The 22539-nt window shown below is 33.2% G+C and overlaps 2 protein-coding genes across 5 annotated transcripts; both read left to right on the top strand.

Annotated features, from left to right (window-relative positions):
• The first annotated feature begins 5845 nt into the window (after positions 1–5845).
• On the top strand, positions 5846–13520 carry LOC134231428 (uncharacterized). Of its 3 annotated transcripts, none has more exons than XM_062713387.1 (6): positions 5846–5958; positions 9346–9453; positions 9865–10103; positions 10513–10714; positions 10937–11122; positions 11456–13520. In XM_062713387.1, exons 2-6 carry the CDS (start codon positions 9369–9371, stop codon positions 11686–11688), a joined length of 945 nt encoding a protein of 314 aa, XP_062569371.1. In that variant the 5' UTR covers positions 5846–5958; positions 9346–9368; the 3' UTR covers positions 11689–13520. The 3 variants fall into 3 exon arrangements, with proteins under 3 accessions (XP_062569371.1, XP_062569372.1, XP_062569373.1); XM_062713388.1 differs by lacking the exon at positions 5846–5958 and adding an exon at positions 5959–6055; XM_062713389.1 differs by lacking the exons at positions 5846–5958; positions 9346–9453 and adding an exon at positions 9523–9531.
• A 3099-nt stretch (positions 13521–16619) lies between these two features.
• On the top strand, positions 16620–22099 carry LOC134231441 (uncharacterized). Of its 2 annotated transcripts, none has more exons than XM_062713405.1 (6): positions 16620–16727; positions 17818–17974; positions 19643–19929; positions 20206–20386; positions 21005–21172; positions 21610–22099. In XM_062713405.1, the coding sequence occupies exons 2-6, from the start codon at positions 17893–17895 to the stop codon at positions 21633–21635; spliced, it is 744 nt and encodes a 247-aa protein (XP_062569389.1). In that variant the 5' UTR covers positions 16620–16727; positions 17818–17892; the 3' UTR covers positions 21636–22099. The 2 variants fall into 2 exon arrangements, with proteins under 2 accessions (XP_062569389.1, XP_062569388.1); XM_062713404.1 differs by lacking the exon at positions 16620–16727 and adding an exon at positions 16779–16885.
• Positions 22100–22539: the final 440 nt, after the last annotated feature.

Here is a 22539-nt window from a genome sequence, read left to right as displayed (position 1 = left end):
TCTTTGAAATTACGACAGCTGATTAAAGCTGGAACTCGTAAATTTACATATCTTATTCAGTCTTTTTTTTTTTGGTTTGTTTGTTTGTTTTGTTTTGTTTTGTTTTGTTTTTAAAAAAATCATTTAAAAAACATCTATATTTGAATTCCATTGTGTACTTATTGTGTCCTTTTTGTTAAGTGTTAAGGCAAAAAGCAAAAATTTCAAAGTTCTTGGTTGTGGCCTTGAATTCAATACTTAGATTTATTGACGATGTTTTATGAAGGACACCACAAAGGCTGACACATCTGTACTAGTATATACTCTGTTTTAAGACGCTGATGGCTTTCGGACAACTTAAATTCATGAAAAACATGATGACTTTTTCTGTTGTCAACTTCCCTAAATTACGCAGCAAGATACCTATATCTTTGCAAATGGAGTTTATGTCTCACTTTAATTCGATATGCAAAGCAGGATAACAACAGTAAAGTCAGTATTTCGATAATTCTAAAGTCCATACAGTATCTTTGTTTGTGAATACTGTCATTAGGTCAACTGTTTTTCATGTATTGATGACTTTGGTCATTATTTTAACGTTGAAATCTCGGATTTTTCCTTTCCATTCTCATGACAGAGAGCACGGTGGATGTAACAAGTCGATAAGTATGGGGATGCTTAATTCTCCATGGTACCTAGTCCCACCTCTATTTTCAAAGGCTTGTGTTTGCTCTGCTTAGAATTTGCTTTGTTAAAATGGACGTTTGGTGATGATCACTGTTCCCTTTCTTTATTTTCATTCTAAGACCTATTCTTAAACAAAAAAAAATTTCAAAACTAAACAGAAAAACTCGAGCTAACGTGGTTGGGATCTCGACTATACTCCATCTAATACAAAAGGATATACAATAGTTTTACATTGGTTACATATACATGTACATGTTGATAACGATTTTGAAAAAGTATTTGATTCAGCAGATGAGTAGTGTTTTTTAGGCATCTGTACGTGCAGATAGAAGAAAAGTAACTTGTATGCCCCGCAGAGGACAAGACGCTCTAGACTTTCGATACAGATAAAAGGGACTTTTTAAAATTTTTCTTATGTAGTCTACTCTATATTGGTTTCATAAGTTTCACAGTCATGTTTAAGCATATAAAATATATGAAGATAACGAACGGTATTCAAGCTCAAAAGTCCATTAAACAATACTTTGGAGCAGAACAAACACGAACCTTTAAAAGATCAGAGGTGCATGGGAATTCGAATTTCTTTTTTTTTTTTTATTGGAAAAAGCAGCTGGGTCATTTTCAAAAAATGTCCAAATTCCTGTTATACAAGCTTTTTTGAAAATATTGCAATAAAATCGAATTTTTTTTACCCGATGAATTTAACATCAATCTATAAGTGTAGAAAAAAATTAAGTGCGATTAAAAATTGACTTAAATACTGAAAAAAGTCCTTCAACCTGAGTTAAATTAGAGAGAATTGCTTGTGATTTCGCCGGATGTTTGACTTCAACTCTGATTATTGATGTAGTAAATATAATTAAGCAGTGTAAAATGACCTTTATTGTGTTGTACATGTTTAATACTGTCTAAATGCATGCTAAAATGTGATTGAAAAAGAGTAAGAATATGATTTTTTAATGGTAAGTGTGTGTTATTTTTGCCGTGTCCTTGGAGTAACCAGGACATAAAAGTTATCTGTAACAGTTATCTTTCCTAAAGAAACTCTTCACTATCAGCCTCCTTCTTTTGATCTTGTTCCCGCCAAAATATCATGAGACACTTAACACAGATCTTTTATACCATAGGCACAATATGTGGTTGAAGGCAAGTTTGATTGCAATAGTAATTTATTTTTGAGTCCTAGGAGTTACTTAGATATTGTGAGGATAAATTCATTTACAATTTCTTTGATGCATTGAGCACGTTTATAACAAAATACATATCATCTAGGAGCTGTGCTTTATGTTCATAAGTCAGCTATTGCTTTTATGATTCCAATTATGTATATAATAATTCCCTGGTGTTACTGTCCATTTTGTTACTGCAAGAAAAGTTACTCTAAGGACGCATCTAATAACTCCATGGACAATTTACATAGAAAATAATTAAAAAGAATGCAAGTTGGAGTCGTATGTTTTATTTTCCTCCCTTATTTAAAGCTAATCGGTAACTAATTTTTTTTTTAAATGCCAAATTATTTACTAAATGTTTTTACCATTTGAAAATCATATGATTTTGCAGTCTTGGTTATGCAAAGGACAGAATTGGGTAACTCCGTGGACCAATTGAAAAAAAAATCCTTTAAATTGCCAATTTTAATACAACATTTGTGTAAAGTTTATTACAATATAAAATAACAGAAATATTTTTATCAAATTGGCATTTATTTTTCATATTATGTTTCCATGAGCTATAAATTAATTCAATAAATAATTTGAGCAACACAAAGGACAATGTTTGGTAACACAATGGATTTAAAAACGATTAAATATTTAAGTTATTAATATACTATTGCTTGTTCTTTTGTTTCTGTAGGAAAATATACTACAACTTTTATTCCTTTTGAATAAATTGAAATATCAAAATTCATTATGTAACACAATCATATCCCCTTTTATGCTCTTTAATAGTAACCTATGGTAACACCATAGACAAATTCAGTTACTCAAGGGACACAGCAAGGATTAAAGATAGAAAAATGAAACAAGCGTATTGCATATGGAGTGGTAATTGTGTTCATTGTATTGCAGAAAACAATTGTGATGGGATATTGCAATTAAAGTAAAAATAAAATAATGAAGTGCTAAAAATAAATGATGGTTAAAAATGGTAACACAAAGGAAGTTTTAGGTAACACAAGGGAATGTGAAATAAGGCAGAATATGATTTGTTGTCTTCAGTCTGAGGATTCTAGTTATGTTCTCTTGATGAAGATGATGTAAACAAGACACATTAAAAAGTTGCAATGAAGCCAATAGAATCCAAGACGTAAAAGATAGATTTATATCATTGAATTGCAAATACCTTTAAAGGTATATCAGATATGGAACATTTCTTTGCAAATGCATTTAAAATCCTTTAATCATGTAAACCCTTAGTTGAAAAAGTCACAAATTGTTCATAACTGATCTAAAAGGATTTCAAAAGATGTTTTTAAGGAGACAATGAAACAGTCATTACCATAGAATACAGTTTTGCATTTAGTTGAGGATGTTCTTCAGATTTGTCTAACTGAAATCCCTCAGGACTGTGTTCTACATCCTGTAAAAGTTGGTGCTGAAAGAAGTTTTTAACCTTGGATGTACATAAGCTTTTGGAAAGTGGTGGTGAAGATTATATAGTCGAGGCAGCATTGGACAACAACAAGGCCAGATATGGTGGCAGGCCACTACATTTCAAGCCACTTTGTTGGATTGTTACCCTGAAGAACTGACAATGAAAGTTTGGCAAACGATCAGTGGATACAAGAACAAAAAGGGCGGAAAAAATATCTATGAAAAAGAGTACAGATTGAAAAAAGTCAAGAGTTTCTGCTAGGAAATCCGACTAAAGAAACTGAAAAGACTGACACCCCGGAAGAGAAACAATTGGAGTTCAATAATGAACATTAGACTACAGATGAAGAGAAATCAGATCCTTGGAAGAGAGATTGGATAAAAATACCGAAAAAATGAACTTAAATGTATGCACAGGGTTAGACAGAACCTAAAACCATGTTATTTTTTAACAGGCCAAAAACTCTAAAAGATAAAAGCTCGTATAGCATTGCTAATGTTTTAATTATATTGTCACCATCATATCTTGTAGATGTGTATTATGTAGAGAGCTCATTGTGGATAGAGGTTAGCTGTAGATAAATGAAATGAAAATGTAAAATCCATAAAAAGATTAATGCATTCTATATGTTTGAAATCTGGTCATTTACAAATACATGTACATGTATTAGTTTCACAATTATTTCTTCATTAAAAATTAGTTCTAGCTGATCTAAGACTCGTCTATGTAAACCTATGGATCTTTTAAAGATGTCCTTTGTGTTATTTTTTGTCAATGGTGTTACAGCATCTGCTTGGATATGTAAATACACTAACAAGTACTGATCAATGATTCAAAGTCATGTGATAGTAATCATTTATTATTCGGGCATATCAATTTGATTTCATTTTTCTATTGTCATATATCTTTATGATTGGATAGTTATGTCTATGTCGTTACTGTTTTATCCTTGGTGTTACTAGTCAGACTCAAAATGTATAATGAAAGAAATCCCCCGCCAATTTTTTATCTTAAAACCATATACTCTTATATTCACCTCTAGGGTAATTTCATTACTATCCTATTTGGAAGGAAGGGGAACAATTTATTATTTCTTTCTAAGTATTACACAAAATATCCTTAGTGTAACCTTTATGTCCTTTGTGTTATGCAAATATCCTTGGTGTTACCAACACATCTTTCCTATATTTATGTTCTAAATCTTTATACAATTTTATCGAAACTTGCAACACAATACTGTCGTTTTCTAATACTAAGTTTATTTGCAAAGCAAGTATTTTGTGCTGAGGTAAATGATGTATGCTTTAAGTAAACATGTAAGATATAGGCAAAAGTTACAACACTTACAACTTCCAGCAATACTTTATCTGATAATTTTCTGTTATGAAACTTCAGTTTGATTCAATAGAATAATTTTATCACTATGTTGAGGTTGTTATTCTAAAAACCTGAATTTTTTTTTTTAAATTATGATTTTACTACGACTTTTAAGTAAGTAACACCATGGACATTTATTGTTGAGTCCATGTACATATAATGTTAATTTTGGTATATGTTAATAGAATTCTTTGTGCTTTAACATCGTTTATGCATCTATGATGTTTGAATGCTAAAATAAAACTTTAAAAAGTTTAGATCGCCACATTTATTTTTGCAAAAAACTGGTGGTGGAATTTGGACAAATTTTGAAAATGACTCAGCTATATCTTTGATGTCAAAAAGTCTTGAATTGCATGAATGGCAATATCAAGTTTTGAAAAGTGGTACGTTAAACCTTAGATGTTACTGATTTTGGTAGAAATTTGTATATAAGTTCCTCAGAGGTACATCTATCTTCACCTAAAAAATTCATCTTAATGCAATAATTATAAAATGTTTGAAACTGACATATGTTTTAAGAATTCATCCCTTAAAAGGGGGATAATGGGTATAAATTACAGAAATAAATTCTAGTTCATCTAGAATAGTGAATTTTATAAAGACAATATTGTTGTCTGTTTTAATAGCCAAAAACAAGAAAGATAGTTTTCATAAATGCCCATCAAAAACATGACGATTGTATAGGTTTTAATTTTGTTAAATAAATGAATAAAATTAGGTCCTTTTTTTTTTTTTTTTTTTTTTGAATTATAGTACATAAATTCATTATAATATACATGTACATTGTATTTTAAAAGAAAATTCGATTAAAATTGTGATAAGAGAAAATGCTTATTTTCAAATCAAAATTAATGAATTAAAATGCTGTTAAGAATTAAAGTTAAGATAATAGGTTCCTTAAAATTATGCTTAAACAAATGGGTATATAATTAAATTTTAGTATATAAAAAAATATGAAAAAGGACAGAGAGGGAATTTAACATGTAATAAACTTTGAAGATCTAAATTATGAAATAAAACGTTTGATTTTTCATGTCTCAGTCCTTGCTATTCAAGAACTAATTAATGCCATTTAATCAGGCCTTTTATTTTCAAAAGATTACAGATATATACAGTGTCCATTTACGGTCACTAAATCAATCCAGTGTCGAGTGGCGAGTCAGAAAAATTCCCCTCTGGTGCCCCTTTGTGGTTGTTTACACTATCAGTCGGAGTATCGCGCAGTTATCGGCTCTTTGTGAAAGGATATAGGTCGGCGGCGGACTTGCACAAGCGCATTGTGTGTGATCAGGTCTTGATTTCGAAAGAACAGAGGTGAGTTTCTAAATAAGAATACACGTGAGATTTAACTTAGTTTACAACCCATGCTTGATCTGTGAATATTGCACTGAAAAAGAGGAAGAGCAAATCGGTAATTATTACAGCTATTTCACGTGAATATGGCTGAAATTTCTTTTATTCTGAGTGCATGCTTTCTATGTGTATACGGGTGATTTGAAGGTGAAATGTTGCAGGTAGGTGATCGGCGAATGTTATAGGTGGCTGAGCTCATTTCTTGGGAGATTTAAGGTTGGAATGTTGCAGCATGATTTTCAGAGGGGAATAATTGAATGTTGGACAAATTGATCTGAGAATTTCTCCAGAGAAATCTGTCAGGGTGACCGGGGGAATTCTTGCGCCTCCAAAGCGTGTCCCACGGTTGACTAGTCTTTGGGATGTCGTAATCTAAGACAATCTAAAAACAACGCACCCCAGGTACTACCGTGTGTAACAAAAACAGGTGTCGGTTATTCTTCCCTGGGGGCATACAATCATGAGATATTTGTTATGTGTACGGATATAGGAAGCAGGTTTATAATCCAGGCCCCATGTTTTAATAGCTTTATGCACAAAATGCAGGCGCTAAGTCTTTCATGTAGTACTATACCTACATATGTTTTGACAGGACATTCTTGCATACCTTGACCTATATTTGTACTTAATTAGGGAAATATGATGCTCGTTTGTCATCAACTGTCATCTCACACAAAGACATCCGAGAATATATAATCAGCTGATCATTGGTCTATTAATTTCTATTTTTATCCAGTAAATTGTTGTAGGTTTGATACATTTGTAGAAATCATCACCGTATTTCTGTATATAACTACATTTCTGCAGGTGGTACACAGATACTAGGTAATTTTAACAGAAGAATCAAGATGTTTAGCAAGTTGGTAACAACGATGACAGCACCTGCTCTTTATAATTAGAGCCTTTTTTGTTTTAACCACAAAAATTTACATCATCCTTCCTTTGGATCCCCTCCCTTATCCAAGATTCTGACAACATTATTTGATCTCATTTAAAAGGGCACTGGAAATGCGTGATTTTTTTTATTGTACATTAAAATTGAGATTAATAAAATATGATAAATGTAGAAAAAAAATCTTTCATTATTTAGAGTTAACTCGTTATTGCAGTTGAAAAAATTACAGTGTAAACACTGTATCATGCAGGGTCATAAGCCTATGGTATCAAAAGTTTAACTCCATATTAAAATGTCTGTATTCATATCGCATTGATTTCACACATAAGGTGATGACTTGCCTATGGTACCCTTAAGGAGATTAGGAAAAACGTGCAACAACAAAAAATACCTTGAAGTGTCAACTTTATTCTTTAAATTTGCATACCACAGGGCTTTATTATTAAAAACATGTTGTCAGACATCAGATGTCTAGTAGGTTAGGTGACTGGGGCTTGAAATTTCAGTTGAGAGAACACTGTGACTTGGTATAGTGTATCTAAATTCTAGTCTTGTGTAAGTCTCTTCCATCTGTTAGAATATTGCAGAACTATAAGGTACAGTTAGGGAATTATTGGAATTACTGCAAGACATAAACAATGACAAAAGGACAAATTTTGATAAGAAATAGTGGTCCCTTCTTCAAAACACCTGTGCAAATGGCTAAAATTAAGTCATTATAATTCAATATAAATCAATTTCAATGCTTCCAAAGATGTTTAATGATCGAAGAGATGTTAAAGTCTGCCTAATTCCACTGGTGTATCTGCAAGGGGACAAATCACCATCATTAAAATTTGTCATTTATTAATTTATTCAAATTGGAAATGAGTATTCTTTCATGTCGTTATAAAGAAGAACTGTTCAGAAAATTAAATAAACGTTAGTTTCAGAAATATTCTTATTAGAAAAATATATCTTAAGTAAACATTTCAGACTAAATTTATTTTGAAACAAGGTGCAGTATGTATTATTCAGATTATTTATTCCATACATTGACAAAAATTTATCATCCTAAAAAAATATATCAACAGTCAACACTCAGTTACAATATGCCAAGTTTATGTTTTATTTCTAAGTTAAGCCAGTAAATTGTCAAAGTGTCATTGCAAAACTGTTTTCGTCTCATGAAATGATTGTTACGCATTACTTTATTCACAAAACAAAATTATTGTTACGCATGAGCACATTGACGACAAGTTGTTACGTAAATATACTAAATTATGGCATGAAAACAAACATCTGCAGTAAAGAAACTATGGAAAGCAAAAAGAAACTGAATAATTTATTATCTTGCAAATTGTAATTGGATGAAAAAACAGTAGGCTGTCTCCAAGTATCAAATTGATTTTTATACAACTTGAAATCAACATTTTATAAGACAGATTTTGTTAATATTATTTCTACTTCAACTGTAAACATGGTAAACGTGCCAAAACAACTTTTAGAATATGACCCTAATACTTCAAATGATGCAAAATCTTTAAAATATTTCTTTAGTTGGAGGTTTAAGAAATGAAATGACAAAATTTCTTGTTTTTCAGTATATTGAGATAAAAACAGACTCCCATATTACAACCATACAATTGCCCATATCGTGAAAATATATCCTACTTCATATATATACTAGGCATGTGTATGAAAAACACTACATCACAGGATCACAGTTATTTGAATGCCTTACAAGCTTTACATGGTTGTTTACATCTAGAAGTGTATTAAATTTGGTGGGTTTTTTTTCCCACATTTGGACATCAAAGTGATTGCTAACTTTTCGTGCCAGAGCATCTCACTGTTTCAGAGAGAGCTGTGTAGTAGATTTGATTAAATATCACTATCTGTTGGGGATATTAATCATCTGATGGCGGGATCCAAGCCAAATAAAATGTCATGTTACGGCCCAGTTCTGATGTGTATTTGGTCTGGTGTGGTACATTTCTAGGACATCCTAGCCTATCTGAAATAAAATCTCCAAGTCAATATTTTGAGAGCATTGTTGGAGGGGGCGGGGTATGGAATAATGTAATTAGTTTTTTTCTCAAATGGAAGATATAATGAAAATATCATTTGCACATTAAAACTCATTTCAAAAAAAAAAATCAGGGGATATTAACCCCTGCTTGATCTTGTTGATTTGACTATTTGTTACAAGAATGTATGCATACAATGTAATACCAATTCAATCAAGTCAGTAGTGGCAGAATGATATAATATGTTAAGTTCATATGGCTTTCCAACATTTCCAAGGAAATGAATAAATTTGATGTTTTATTTAAGAAATAAATTACAGAAAATCTTCTCTCAATGTGGAGATTAGGAGCATGATATTGTTATCAACTTCATTATTCTGTATTATGAAATTGTTAGATTACTTCATCGTTTCTGTATTCAGTGCTTAGTTTGTTGTTTTGTAGGAGAGATAACTGACACTAGCACAATGAAGAGTTTCCTCCCCTGTCTCCTGGTGGTTCTGGCCGCGGCTCCTCTATTTGCGGCTCCCATAAAGCCACAGAACATGACCTGTAAGTAAAGTGAAAGTAGAAACATACAGAACATGACCTGTAAGTAAAGCAAAAGTAGAAACATACAGAACATGACCTGTAAGTAAAATAAATAAGTAAAACGACAAAAACATACTGAAACTATGCACCACACATTGGGCAGGTAGAAATGAATATGAGTAAGAATTTAAAAGAATTAACTTTATCTCTCATACTAAAAAAAAAAATTAAAGTTGAAACATACTGCAGAAACATTTTTAAGTTTTTAAAATTTGTAAAATTAATGTTACAAATTGTGCAGGTAGAATTTAAGTAAGAAATAACTCTCATCTTTATCTCTTGTAGTAAAAAAAAAATGCAATAAGGACATTTAAAATTAAAATGACTAGACTTGAGCATGTTGATTTGAACACTTTTGCTTGAATTTTGCAGTCTACATGGAAAATGTTGGAAGTTATCAAGGCAAGTGTGGGAAAAGATGGACACTGCCTGTCACCAATGACTACAAGTACGAGTTAGTGTCCAACGGTCGGGCCGTCGGTGGCAACTGCAGCACCACCGTGGTGCTCCAAAAGTCTACAAAATGTCTGGACAAAATCTGCGTCAGAGTGGACGAGTGGACACTGGACGCTAACGTCATGAACATCACCTTTACTGGCGAGAAAGAGACGGTAAGTTGTAAAGTGTTGGTAATGGCTGAGCATATAATATGTCAACAAAAGGAAATTGAAATTTATGTACAACTAATTTGAAATATAGGTTTTTATACAAAAATTTTCATTTTTACTTATGAAAAACATAAAACAGTATGCAAATTTTCATGTAGTCATTAAATGCATAAACCTTGCAAAGTAATGTAATCAATCATTCCTTATTTAAAATGTACAGTTCTACTCATTAATTTGGTAGTTTGGCACAACATTCTTTAAGTACATGCAAGACATGCAATGTAATCCATGTTATTTTCTACCTGCTGAATGAGGTGAAAGTATGATTCTCAGAAATTGTGTCCCCAGGAATATGTATACTTAATTTAATAGAAAAATTTCAGCTGAATAATCTTTTTATTTAAAATTTTAGAAAATTATGAAGTTTGGAGATGAAAAGATGACAGTGAAATGCTTTGAGGGAATTAAAGTGGACATTCATGTGTTAGAGGATCAAGCCTACACCAAGATGTGGGCTGACAACAAGGTCCCAGATAAACCTTACAGCTTTAAGTTTGCCCTGTACCCTGAGTGTCCGGGTTATCCTAAAGGGCTCGTAGAAGCTTCCAACAAAGGTCAGTAACTATCGGGTTTACAAGGGGGAAAAATTGGAGGAATGAAGGCAAATGTCTGATATCAAGCAAAAACAAAAATTGTGTTTGGGGTTGCACTGAATTGTAACTGAAAATTTTAATATTATTATTCATTTAATGTACTGCATTGAAAAAATATTCTCTTGAACATGTTGAAACCAAGTGAAAATTCATTTATAAAAAGGGTTGTTGATGCTTATTAAGATTCCATGGAGTTCAGCAAAGCTGATGAGCTGGAGGCTGCGACCACGATGAATATCGTCTACGGAGTCATCGTCGCTATCATCATCTGCTGCATGTTCCTGGTCCTGCTCCTTATTACCTACTGCTATTACAAGAACAACCCCCAGGGACGCAAGAGGAGAAGTCAACCCAAAACATCCAAACTTGGTATGTATGCAAAATGCAGTTAAACTTATTTGACACTGTTTTTTGACTAAAGATACTTGTAATACTAGTAATTGGTTTAAGCATGTAAAATTCTGTGGATACATACTCACTGGATACACAATTTGTGTCAACAAATTATCAAAGGTGATGAAATACTAGTTGAATAACCAGTAAACTGAATAAATGTGTAACAGAGGAACTTTGCTTAGCCGGACAAGTTTGCTATAACTTTATTTTACTGTAATTTCATTTACTTCAAATACATAAATCTAAATTTAGAACTGTTTTCTATTCAAGGATACAAATATATTGCTGTTATCTCTATTGTAACAGAGGAAACCTTCAGCAAAGAAAAGAAGACGATGGGCGAGCAGGTAGCTAAGGACAAACGCGTGGAGGGACATTACAAGAAGACGGAGGACTCAGAGTTACAGCCCCTGGTCTCCTCCGCTGCCCCTGCCGCTGCCGCGGTGGTGACTCAGGACGACCACGGATCTCCCACCATCAAGATCAACGAGGAGCCGGCGGAGGAGAAGGAAGAGAAAGAGGAGAAGAGCGACGAGTAGAGAGAGGACCGTCGTCACCCTGAACCATTCCTTCTAGATGATTAATTATCGTGTCATAATTAGTAGAGTAATTAAGGGTTTAATGTAATGGAAAATGATTTATTTTGTCGAAGAAAATTGGGATATTTTTCCGATACTTACTGATGCATAATTTTAAACTTGATTTGTTGGCATTGATCAGGGGTTGTTAATTAGTGATATTCACGATATTTTTTTAAAAATTGTTATTGAAGTTTTTAATTAGTCAATTTTTTTTTTTCACCCTAATTCTGAATATAGTATAATTTTGAAAATGAGTATTAATAAATTTTCATTTTTTTAATGATGATATTTTATATAATCAAGATGTCTTGTTTTAAAATGGAGGATTTGATATCTATAGTGTTTTTGTGTTCAGAAGAGAATTTGAATGAGAGGTTTGTTTCAAACTTTGAAAGTTAAGAATCACTATAAATCACTAAGTGGTTATATTAATGTATACTCTGCTCAAGTACGCAAAGCTAAGAGTTACGTATATACAACTGAGTATTCATTCTCTGTTGATCAGTCTCTTTGATATACAATGTTATTTTATCCATTTTATCTATCATGCATTACGTGATTATGAAAACATTAATTTTATTGTATATCTGGTTGTATTTTTTTATCTAAAAAAATTATATTTTATTTGTGCATTTAAGGGGGATAATATGCTTTTTCAATCTAGCTCAGTCAATGTGTACTGCAGGTTGCGGTAGATTTCATCGATGTTACACACGTCTCATAAGCATTATGGCATTGTTTTCACACATACAATGAAATTCCTTGTAGATTTAGGTGCTCTAGTTAGGTTCTATTGTTAATACCTGAATGATAACTTACTCCTGTGTTAAAGTGTCTCTATATTGTGTATGTATGTTTGTGTGTTAGATCCTTGTGTGGTTCAGTATGTCTGTGAAGAAAAAAAAACTAGGATTGTTAGCAGAGAGTCCATGTAGCAGGGATGGGGAATACAAACCAATTTTTTTATTTTCCAAATTAAGAAAAAGAGAGTCTTGTTTATTTACATCTTTTATGTATTCTCTTAACCATTGAAAGATTTTGTATTTTAAAAGTCACCAAGGCATTAAATGATGTTTATATTTTTAATAACGGGAATTTTTTTTTCTCTTGTTCATGTTGTGAACAGAAGTCAGTTATCAGAACAGCAAATTTATACTGATTTTGTAAAAACTTGGATGCAATACCCACATGTGATTCAGTGAAACCCCATCCCCACTTTTTCCATAGTGTAGACTGGTTGTGTAGATATTTAGAGTTTATTTTTTTGGCCTACTTGTGGTATATTGAAGTATATACATGTATTTAGGTTGTATCAGCAGATTGTGTCTGTCCAATCATCTCCATCCATGCTTGATTTATTACAAGGACAATATTACTGTGTTTAATACAGAATGTGCAATCAGTTTTCGTCAGATGTTTATATTTGTCAACAAGCACACTTTAAGAAAGATAACTCCTGCAACGTTCAGACAGTCATTGTTTTTGACTAAGTCTTTCAATGCAATTTTTGTATTGTATTTCCTTTTGAATTTTTTTTTTAAAAAGACTCCACATAAATCAACATATTTTTGGAGTAAATTCTCTTTTTTGGCTTTTGTTTTACATAAGAAATCCAATCTCTGTAAACAAATTTCATATTTGTGAACTGGAATATACTTTTGTTAACAATAGAAAAATTTATTGTAAGAATTTTTATTCTGGCAAAATTGTGTCACATTTTTGTATATATAACATCTGGCTGCAAGCGAAGTGGGTGCTTTTACACACTTATTAATAAATTTTTGATTTTATTCTGTGTTTTGTACTTCATTTCTAAAAGAAGTTCAACAAGTTCGCTTCATATGTTTTTAGTGATATGGACCTTTTTCCTATTCATAAATCATAATTATTTCAGACTCTTTAATAATTATTTTTAATTATTTTTTCCTTTTACATTCAAAATTGAATATACTAACGGGAGAAGAGTAAAATGTGAGGGATTCAAACCCAGGCCCCCTCCTTTTTCAGCCAGGAGCTCTACCAACTGATCAGTTATCTGCCCATTTGGCAATCAGACTTGTTTGAATGCCTTATTTCTTCCTCCTTAAAGGTCTTTGGTCCCCAGTGATACCAACCCTTCCCTGATAGGTCTTATACCTGTTACTTGCAAGTTGCAAGGCACCAAATATAAGGGGCGATGTTGGAAAAGGTGACAGACCAGTAAAGTGCTATACTACTGAGCTATTTGGGGAATTTTGGCCCAGGTGCGGATCCAGGACTATTTTCGGGGAAAGGGGGGGGGGTTCCATCCAATTAAAAAAGAAATTCGAACCCAAAAATTTCTTGACAATCAAAAAAAAAAATGTAAATTCATTTCCCAAACGTGAAAAACCTATTCTGCGTTTCCTAGGGAGGTCCAATACACTGTAATAACTCTGCAAATTCCGGGCAAGTAGCCACTGTGGTCATCAAGTCTGTGATCGACCATATTCTGTCCATTCCTTTTGAACATTAATGGGTGCTGACATAATTCTTTTAATAGACCCCCAATGTAGGATTTTGCGTTTGCTACTTCAATTTTTTGGTAAAATTTGTAGTATGCCCCTCAACAGTCACCAAGTTTGCCAAACTTATTTTATTGATTAAATTGTTAAAGTAGTGGTATTAGTTGTTTATATGGGTGCGTATCATTACCGCTATATTTTCAAAATTTTCATCACCGCTACATAGTCATTACCGCTACAAAAAACCTTACATTACCGCTACATAAAAATGTATACATTACCGCTACATTGCCTCTTTCGTTAGCCAGCCACATATGCGTGTACAGTACAACATATAAATGCATAAGACCTTTTCCCCTGCTTACCACGGGGCGCGCGCGCGCGCGCGCGCGCGCGCGCGCGCGCGCGCGCGCGCGCGCGCGCGCGCGCGCGCGCGCGCGCGCGCGCGCGCGCGCGCGCGCGCGCGCGCGCGCGCGCGCGCGCGCGCGCGCGCGCGCGCGCGCGCGCGCGCGCGCGCGCGCGCGCGCGGGCGCGCGCGCGCGCGCGCGCGCGCGCGCAGGTGAAAGTAGGACTTTGAGCAGGATGTTTTTTTTATTATTAAAATCAATTTTATATCATAAAACACAAAAAATAAAAATCAAGAACTGTTCATAGATAAAATTCTAAGTTTTGTTAAATGTTTTTACACTATCGCTAAAGCCTTGAAAGCCATTTGCTTGACATATTGTTGTTTTCTAAATTAATTTATAACCATCGATACATATGAGTAAGCCGGTATTCCCAATTTGTGACAAACTTTGTGGCCATTATGTTCAGATGACGCTATTTAATTGAATTAGTTTCAACTGCAGAGTTATTCATATAAATATATATACTCATTCTGTTTTAACAGTAAGTGAAGTCTGTTGATTAGAACTCATATACCGAACCATACCTAGCTAAATCGATATGTAGCGGTAATGAGTTGTTTTAAGCTGATTCAATATGTAGCGGTAATGATTTGTTTTGGGCTGATTCAATATGTAGCGGTAATGAGTTGTTTTGGGCTGATTCAATATGTAGCGGTAATGAGTTGTTTTGGGCTGATTCAATATGTAGCGGTAATGAGTTGTTTTGGGCTGATTCAATATGTAGCGGTAATGATTTGTTTTGGGCTGATTCAATATGTAGCGGTAATGATTTGTTTTGGGCTGATTCAATATGTAGCGGTAATGATTTGTTTTGGGCTGATTCAATATGTAGCGGTAATGAGTTGTTTTGGGCTGATTCAATATGTAGCGGTAATGAGTTGTTTTGGGCTGATTCAATATGTAGCGGTAATGATTTGTTTTTGGTCGGGAAAATGTAGCGGTAAAGATCGGTCGAAAATCTGAAAAAATGTAGCGGTAATGAGTTGAAATTTTTGGCAATGTAGCGGTAATGTTGATGAAGACTGTTGAGTGTATAGTATCCATGATGGTAGAATGGACGAACATCTAATGCTAAGGAGGGGGGGGGGGGGTATAATAAAGTATTAGCGCTAGAAAAAGTTCGAAGTGAGAATAAAAACGGGATTATTGAAACAGTTGTAAATGAAGCAAAAAATCTACTTTCGGGTTCTGGAATCACTCTTCATAGACACGTACATATATGCACATTATTGATTCGGTAAGCTCTGGGATACATCCAAGGAACGTTATAAATAGTGCGGCGTAAATCTAGCAATATGTAATAGGGGAGGCTCCAGTAATTTTTTCTGAGCGGGGAAAATACTTTCTATAAATCAAATTAAATTGGTGGTACATGTATTAAGAATACTCATCTTACAACTTGAGGAGTCCAGTTTCTACTGGGAGGATGTCCAAGTCCTTACTTTATGGAATTAAGTAGAATTTCTTTGGGAAATCCGACTTAGACTGATGACTTTTTTATTGACCAGGGATGTTAGGCATTTTGAAATCAGTTTTCTCTTACTATGAATGATTTCATTGAAAATAATTATGTTAAAAAAAATCAAAACATATTAGGTACTTACAGTTCTTGGTCATTGCATTTCTGTAGTAAGTCTATAAGTTCCGTTTCACTCTCCTCCAAGTAGGAAGGAAACATAATGACAGTAACAGCTGAGTAAGGCTGTATGGAAATACACGAATTAATTCCTTCATTTTTGAAATGTCTGCTTTCACCTTCACAAAGTTCCTTCACAAACTCGGTTCAACTCTACAGAAATAAAAGACACACATCAAAATTTTAAATCGGATATTATACATCCGATATCTAACAATCATGAGATAATGATGATTAAAAAAAAAAAGATTAAGTTTAATTAAAAAAGAGTTCAAGAACCCAGATCGATATATGCATTCGCCCGTCCTTTTGAGTATAATGCGTCCCTTTAAGTTCAACAAACATATCAAACCATTTGTATTTATGACTTATAAGTATTAACCAAGCGTGTACACATTTTGAAGCATTACGCTAGTCTAAACTCGCACTGAGGTCTCTGGCCATTCGTTATTTTTAGCCGTTTTACTGGTAAGTGGAAATTGTGTGCCCAAGTTTGTAAATCAAGTTCTGGGGGGGGGTACTTTTACTGTTACAAAATAAACATTGGCGATCACAGTTTAAATGTATTAAGTGAAAAACTGCACATGTCAGCTGGATAAAGATTTATAACTAGGAAATTCCTTCAGGTAAGACTTTAGTTTCTATGGAAAGAACATATAAATATATATATATATGTATGTATTTTTTTATTTAAAGAAAAAAGGCCACTGAATGTTCATTTTCAAAACGAAGATTTCAACATTTCCTTTAATGAAATAGTTTTGGTGCACTGCCAATATCAGCGATATGTTTTGACCACTTGTCTCTGACATTGAAAAAGCCAAGTCAATGACACAACACATTTATAGGAATATTTCGGCACCCAGCTAATAAATTCATTCTTGGATGCTTTATTAGTGCACATGCACCCTGGATAGTTTTATTAGTTAGTTTTAATGATGTTTACATAATGAAATCTCTATATATAAAGATGGATAAACTATTATTTTATTTTGGCAACTATACATTAATTTACATAAATAGCATTTAAACATACAGTATATATACAAGTTTTACAGAAATATATATCGATTATTTTTTTGCAAAAAAAAAAAAAAAAAAAAAAAATGTTGATGGGAAAATTTTTGTGAACATAACGGTAGGAGTAAATCAACGATATCACCTATATAGTACCACATGCTTCATACAAATCCATTCAGAATTCGTCCTATTGAAATAACTCCTCATTTCGAAAAAAGTATTTAAAGTGTAAACAAAACTGTAGTTATTAGGAAAGATTAATATATATACTTACTCGAAGTTTAAATTCCCCCAGTGCAATTCTCTGCCTTTGACGTTTTCTTCTTTACATTCATTCGCTAACATTGATTTCTCGTTGTCCACAAGGAGTACAATGGTGCCAAAGTAAAAAGGCCCTGTTAGCGATATATTTATATCGGACAAATTTTGGTATGTACTAAGACCCCGAATCAACCAAAGCATTAATTGATTTATGTATCTATAGATATTAACATCTGTCTGTAGTTATCCTGCTAATCAGGTACCGTGTTCTATTCAGATTTGATACCCCCCAATCGTGTGACCGGGGTGACCTTCAGCTACAGAGGGAGCCGTTCTCAGGGAAATTCTCGACATGGACTCCAGGATCCTCTTCCTTGCCGCTGCCATATTGGGCGTAGTGAGCGCCGCACCAATGGGAATGAAGAATATCCACAGTAAGTTGTTTTTTTTTTTTTTAGTTTTTATTGAAATCATAGATTTAAAAAAATGTATATTTAATAATATTAATAATCTATCAATATTAATAAATTAGGATTATTGCTTAACTGCTAAATAAAGTCGGTCGCCTGTTTCTTTTAATACTATACAGTACGGTTAACGTATTAGTATACAAGAGAGAGAGAGAGATTGCATGGTATTCTGACGTAAAGGTACTATTTATGGTACAGCATCTGGTTTTTGTATCAGACTTTGGCGTGTGTGTGAATGTTACCATTCATTAACCTTTGCTGAAAAAAATACTCTATAGGTAATTATTAGAGTAAGTTTTAATAAACCTAATTTTTGTACCGACACGATCCTTTTAATCGGCATCAGTATGTTCATGCATGTGTACACATATACTTACTTGAATATGTATTCACGTAAATATATCAATTCCTGGATTAATAAAATCTTGTATCAATTCCTTTTTTTTTTTAAATCTTATCATATTCTTTACGTTCTTAATTTCCCAGACTTACGAAACTCCGAAAAATATCCAAAAATTAGAGCTAGTATCTATTAGGGATTCATTTGCTTAAATTTCATGATGGATTTGATTCATATTTGATTTTATTTATTTAATTTGCACTCGCCAGAAAAACTATATAGCTGTTGAAAATACAATATATACATATTATGCATATAGTAAAATAGTTTAGAAATTTCTCACAAAGACCAGAAATATGGTGTGAAATTTTCTACATGTATATATATGTTACTGAATTTGTCCGTATCTATCTGTCCATTTGTGCAGATGATATCTTTATGATCAAGCTTTCAATTTCTCATAATTTCTCAAATTCTTTTGTAATTCATTTGATTAATTTTAACAATGCGTTCCAGTACGTCCCTGGGTAAAGCTAAGGAAATTATACAAGTTTCTTCTTCAAAAGAAGGTCATGCACAACCACTATCCTTGATAATAATGTTATTTATGACACAATAAAAAGGAGATGGAGTTATTTAAATATCTTTTTAAGTACCATATGTGAAACTTCCTAGCTTAAACTATGTGTATAAAAGTTATTTCAAATTTGCCCTCGTGTCCATGAGTGAAAAAGTAACAAGCCAAGAAAACCCCAATACTACGTGTAGTAGTAGTGAGCTAATATGATATGCGCAAATTAAACAAGGCTCTCAGAAGGGGGGAGATTTAGGTGCTCTTTTTTCAATTTTCGGGTAATTTTTCATGAAAAAATAAATTACTGACTTTATTCGTGTTTTTCATCTGTTTTAGTACACATAAATGTAAGTTGGACGGCAGCGTGTTGACTCAGAACTCATGGCATTGCAGAATTTATTTTAAAAATGTTTGTATTTTGGTATTTCAAACGCTAGTTGAAATGTAAATTTATGCAGTACAGCCCCCCCCCCCCCCCCCCATTCGAAAATAACAATAAGTCCTTTTGATTACAAATGCTCTGAATATTATTTTATGATAGACTACGTACTTACGTATTTTTTTTTTATTCTATTTTTGTTTTTTTTTTTAAATAATGGGAGGTTGGTATTTAAGCAACATGCAAGTCCCTTTAATTTGTCAAAGTTTATTTTAACAGCAATTTAAGACTAAGTACCTTTAATTCTTTTTTCACTTTAAATACATTTTTTATTTTTAGTCATAATGAACAACAGTGGTTTGGTATGGCAGGATCCGGACCAGATGCCGTTGTATGAGTTTTATCAGAACAAGGTGTGGGGGTGTGGGCGGGGGTGGTCCCTCCTCCCCTGGAAGAAATTCACCCTTTCCTCCGAGGGGCAGGTCTTCAGGGGAAGCTGTGACACGGAGTTTGTCCTACCCAGGAGCGTCAACTGTTTGAACAAAATCTGTGTAAAGCCCGAGACGATCACAATAGATAGAAGTGGAATAGAAATGATGTTTACAAACGTGTACAAAAATGAAACGGTAGAGGACTATAAGAATACTGCTGATTTTATTCTTTAAACACATCATAGATACTTCTTGAGTTAATAGTATACACATTAATTGAACTCGTTTATTAAGCACCCCATAACCCCCCCCCCCCCCCAAAAAAAAAAAAAATCAAATATCTTATTTAAAAAAAAGAAAGAAAAGAAAAGAAATAGTTTCACTTTTAGTAAAATATTATACTGAACAAATAGTTTGTTCCATCTATATTTTAGAAAATGTCTTAATCTTTGTTTATTGCTTAACTTTCAGAAAAGGTTAACACATACGGACAAAACAATGCAGTCGACGTGTTTTACAGGAAATTCCATAATGGTTAAACTCACAACAGACCGTTCCGTTACGTTGCCTTCAACTGATTTCCAGTTCAAGTTTGAAATATATTCGGAATGTCCTGGCGCCTCCAAAGACCTTGTGATGAAATCTAACGAAGGTAGGGGTTGTTGGATTGAGATAGTGACAAAAAGGACAGGTGCGAGCCACCGAGAGGGGAACTGCATGGTATGGGCGTTGATGGGGAGGGTTGGGGAGGGGGGAACGTTTCGAAGTGTTCTAAAAGTTATCTATGTCACTTCTTTCATACAATTTTCAGCCTTTTTACTCATTTCCTCTTCAAAATGATTTATTTTTTGAAATTGTGGGAGGGAGGAGGGTGGGGGTGAGAGAGGTTCCCTCACCATTAGGCCAATAAAGAAATGAAAAACATACATGTATGTATTTCAATATATAGTTTTTGCAAATGTCTGCTTAGTTAATTTCAATTGTGCTCAGCGGCAACGATAACGAAAGGATTAAATTAAACTTTTTCTCATACTGCACTATATAGGCATCGGAAGCAAATCACATTGAAAGTAAGGGGAGGGGTATTGAAAGTGGGGCGGGGGCTTAACCAACATATAAAAAAAGTGTTTGAGGACTAAGGCCCAATTTTCAATGCCTTTAATAATATGTCTATCATTGCAAAAATGGGGACTAAACCCCCTAACCCCCTTTTCCGATGCATATTTGTGCATTAATAACAATTGATAATATGTTTGTCTATTTTTGGCAGATTCTCAGGAGTTGTCCAATATGAACGCATTCGAGGAAGCTGTGACAAAGAACCTGATTCTGGGAATCGTTACGGCAGCCTGCATCTGTGTCGTCTTCATCATTATATTCTTTATCACCTACTGCTACTATAAGAACAACCCAGATATTGGAAGGCACCATTACACAGGTAATGATTGGTTAAATTTGTACAAGAAAAGGCCATTGATTGGTTAAAAACAAAATAATCTGCAATTTGATTGGATAGAAGTGTTCATGTAACAAATTGGTCAAGGAAGATTTGGTTATGTATTCATTTGAAAAAGTGATTACTTTTTTCACTAGTCTAAGAATGATGAAAATGGTAAAACTGAAATTATCAGTGTTAGAGATAACTGTCATAAGAGAAGCTTGTAAGAAGGTGGAATATATATATTTACACTGTAATACAAAAAAAAAAACTACATGATTTAGCGAAGAATACCGAAGCAACTACTGAAATTCTCTCCACAGTATGAATTGATATAAATATATATTTCTTAATTCCCCATGTAAATTTATTTACCTAAATCATTAGTACCAAGTTTACATCCCTCATGTAACATTATTATTATTTTTCTTTTCCAGAGGAAACCAAACCACTCAACAAATGATGAAAAGAGAAAATTAGTGTTTAGGAATTGTGTAACTTAATATCTTTAAATTATATTTACATGAGATGTGACAATTAATACTTTATGCAATTTGTTTTCTAATTTTGTGAGATTATGAAATTATTGAGGTTTTCTCTCCGCAAGCTGAGTAATGTTTCTTATGTAATTGTGGTGTGTGATTGAAAATAGTTTATAAAATTGAAATTTGGCCAGAAAAAATTATGATGTAGAAAGTAAATGATATGGATTTTAAAAATCATAGTTGAATGTAGTATTTAACGAAATTAAAGAATTATTTAAATATTTTAAACAGATATGTAGCAATTTTTTATGTATACACACCATTACTTAATTAATAATTACATAGACACCAGTTTTAAACTTCATAAACACCAACTATTAACATTTGTAGTTTGTATGTTTGAAATGCATCATGGAACTTGAATGAAAGTTTTGAAATTGTGTGTTTTTGTTGTCTCTTGGTTTTGTCATACAGTGAAGCTTACTTATATTTATATATTTACATTGCACCTCTTGCCCTCTGAATGCTAATAAGAGTACCCGTACTCTGAATAGGATGCAAGGCTTGTTACAAGTTTAAATTAAGTAGAAGAAAGTTGGAAATTTCAACAATACATGTACAGTGGAGCCTCATTTATTTCAAAATCATATGAAGATTAATTTAAACAAGATAAAATAACTTTTAGAAATTCTGTTCAAATGAAAAATCGTCCGGATACTGAAGCATCCGGATATCTGGCGTCCGGATATCTGAAGGTCCACTGTACTTCATTTATTTCAATCATGAAGATTAATTAATATTCTTGTTTAGGATGCTGCCAGGTAAATCAGTTTTGGCTCACCTGAACCTAGAAGCAGTGGAGCTATAGTTTTTATTCCTTAG

The sequence above is a fragment of the Saccostrea cucullata genome, unplaced genomic scaffold (assembly GCF_032062105.1).
Source record: "Saccostrea cucullata isolate Sc308-1 unplaced genomic scaffold, CSIRO_AGI_Scuc_v1 ctg595, whole genome shotgun sequence".
Lineage (NCBI taxonomy): Eukaryota > Metazoa > Mollusca > Bivalvia > Ostreida > Ostreidae > Saccostrea > Saccostrea cuccullata.
Note: the sequence above shows the minus strand (reverse complement) of the source record. Positions and strands in the feature narration are given on the sequence as shown.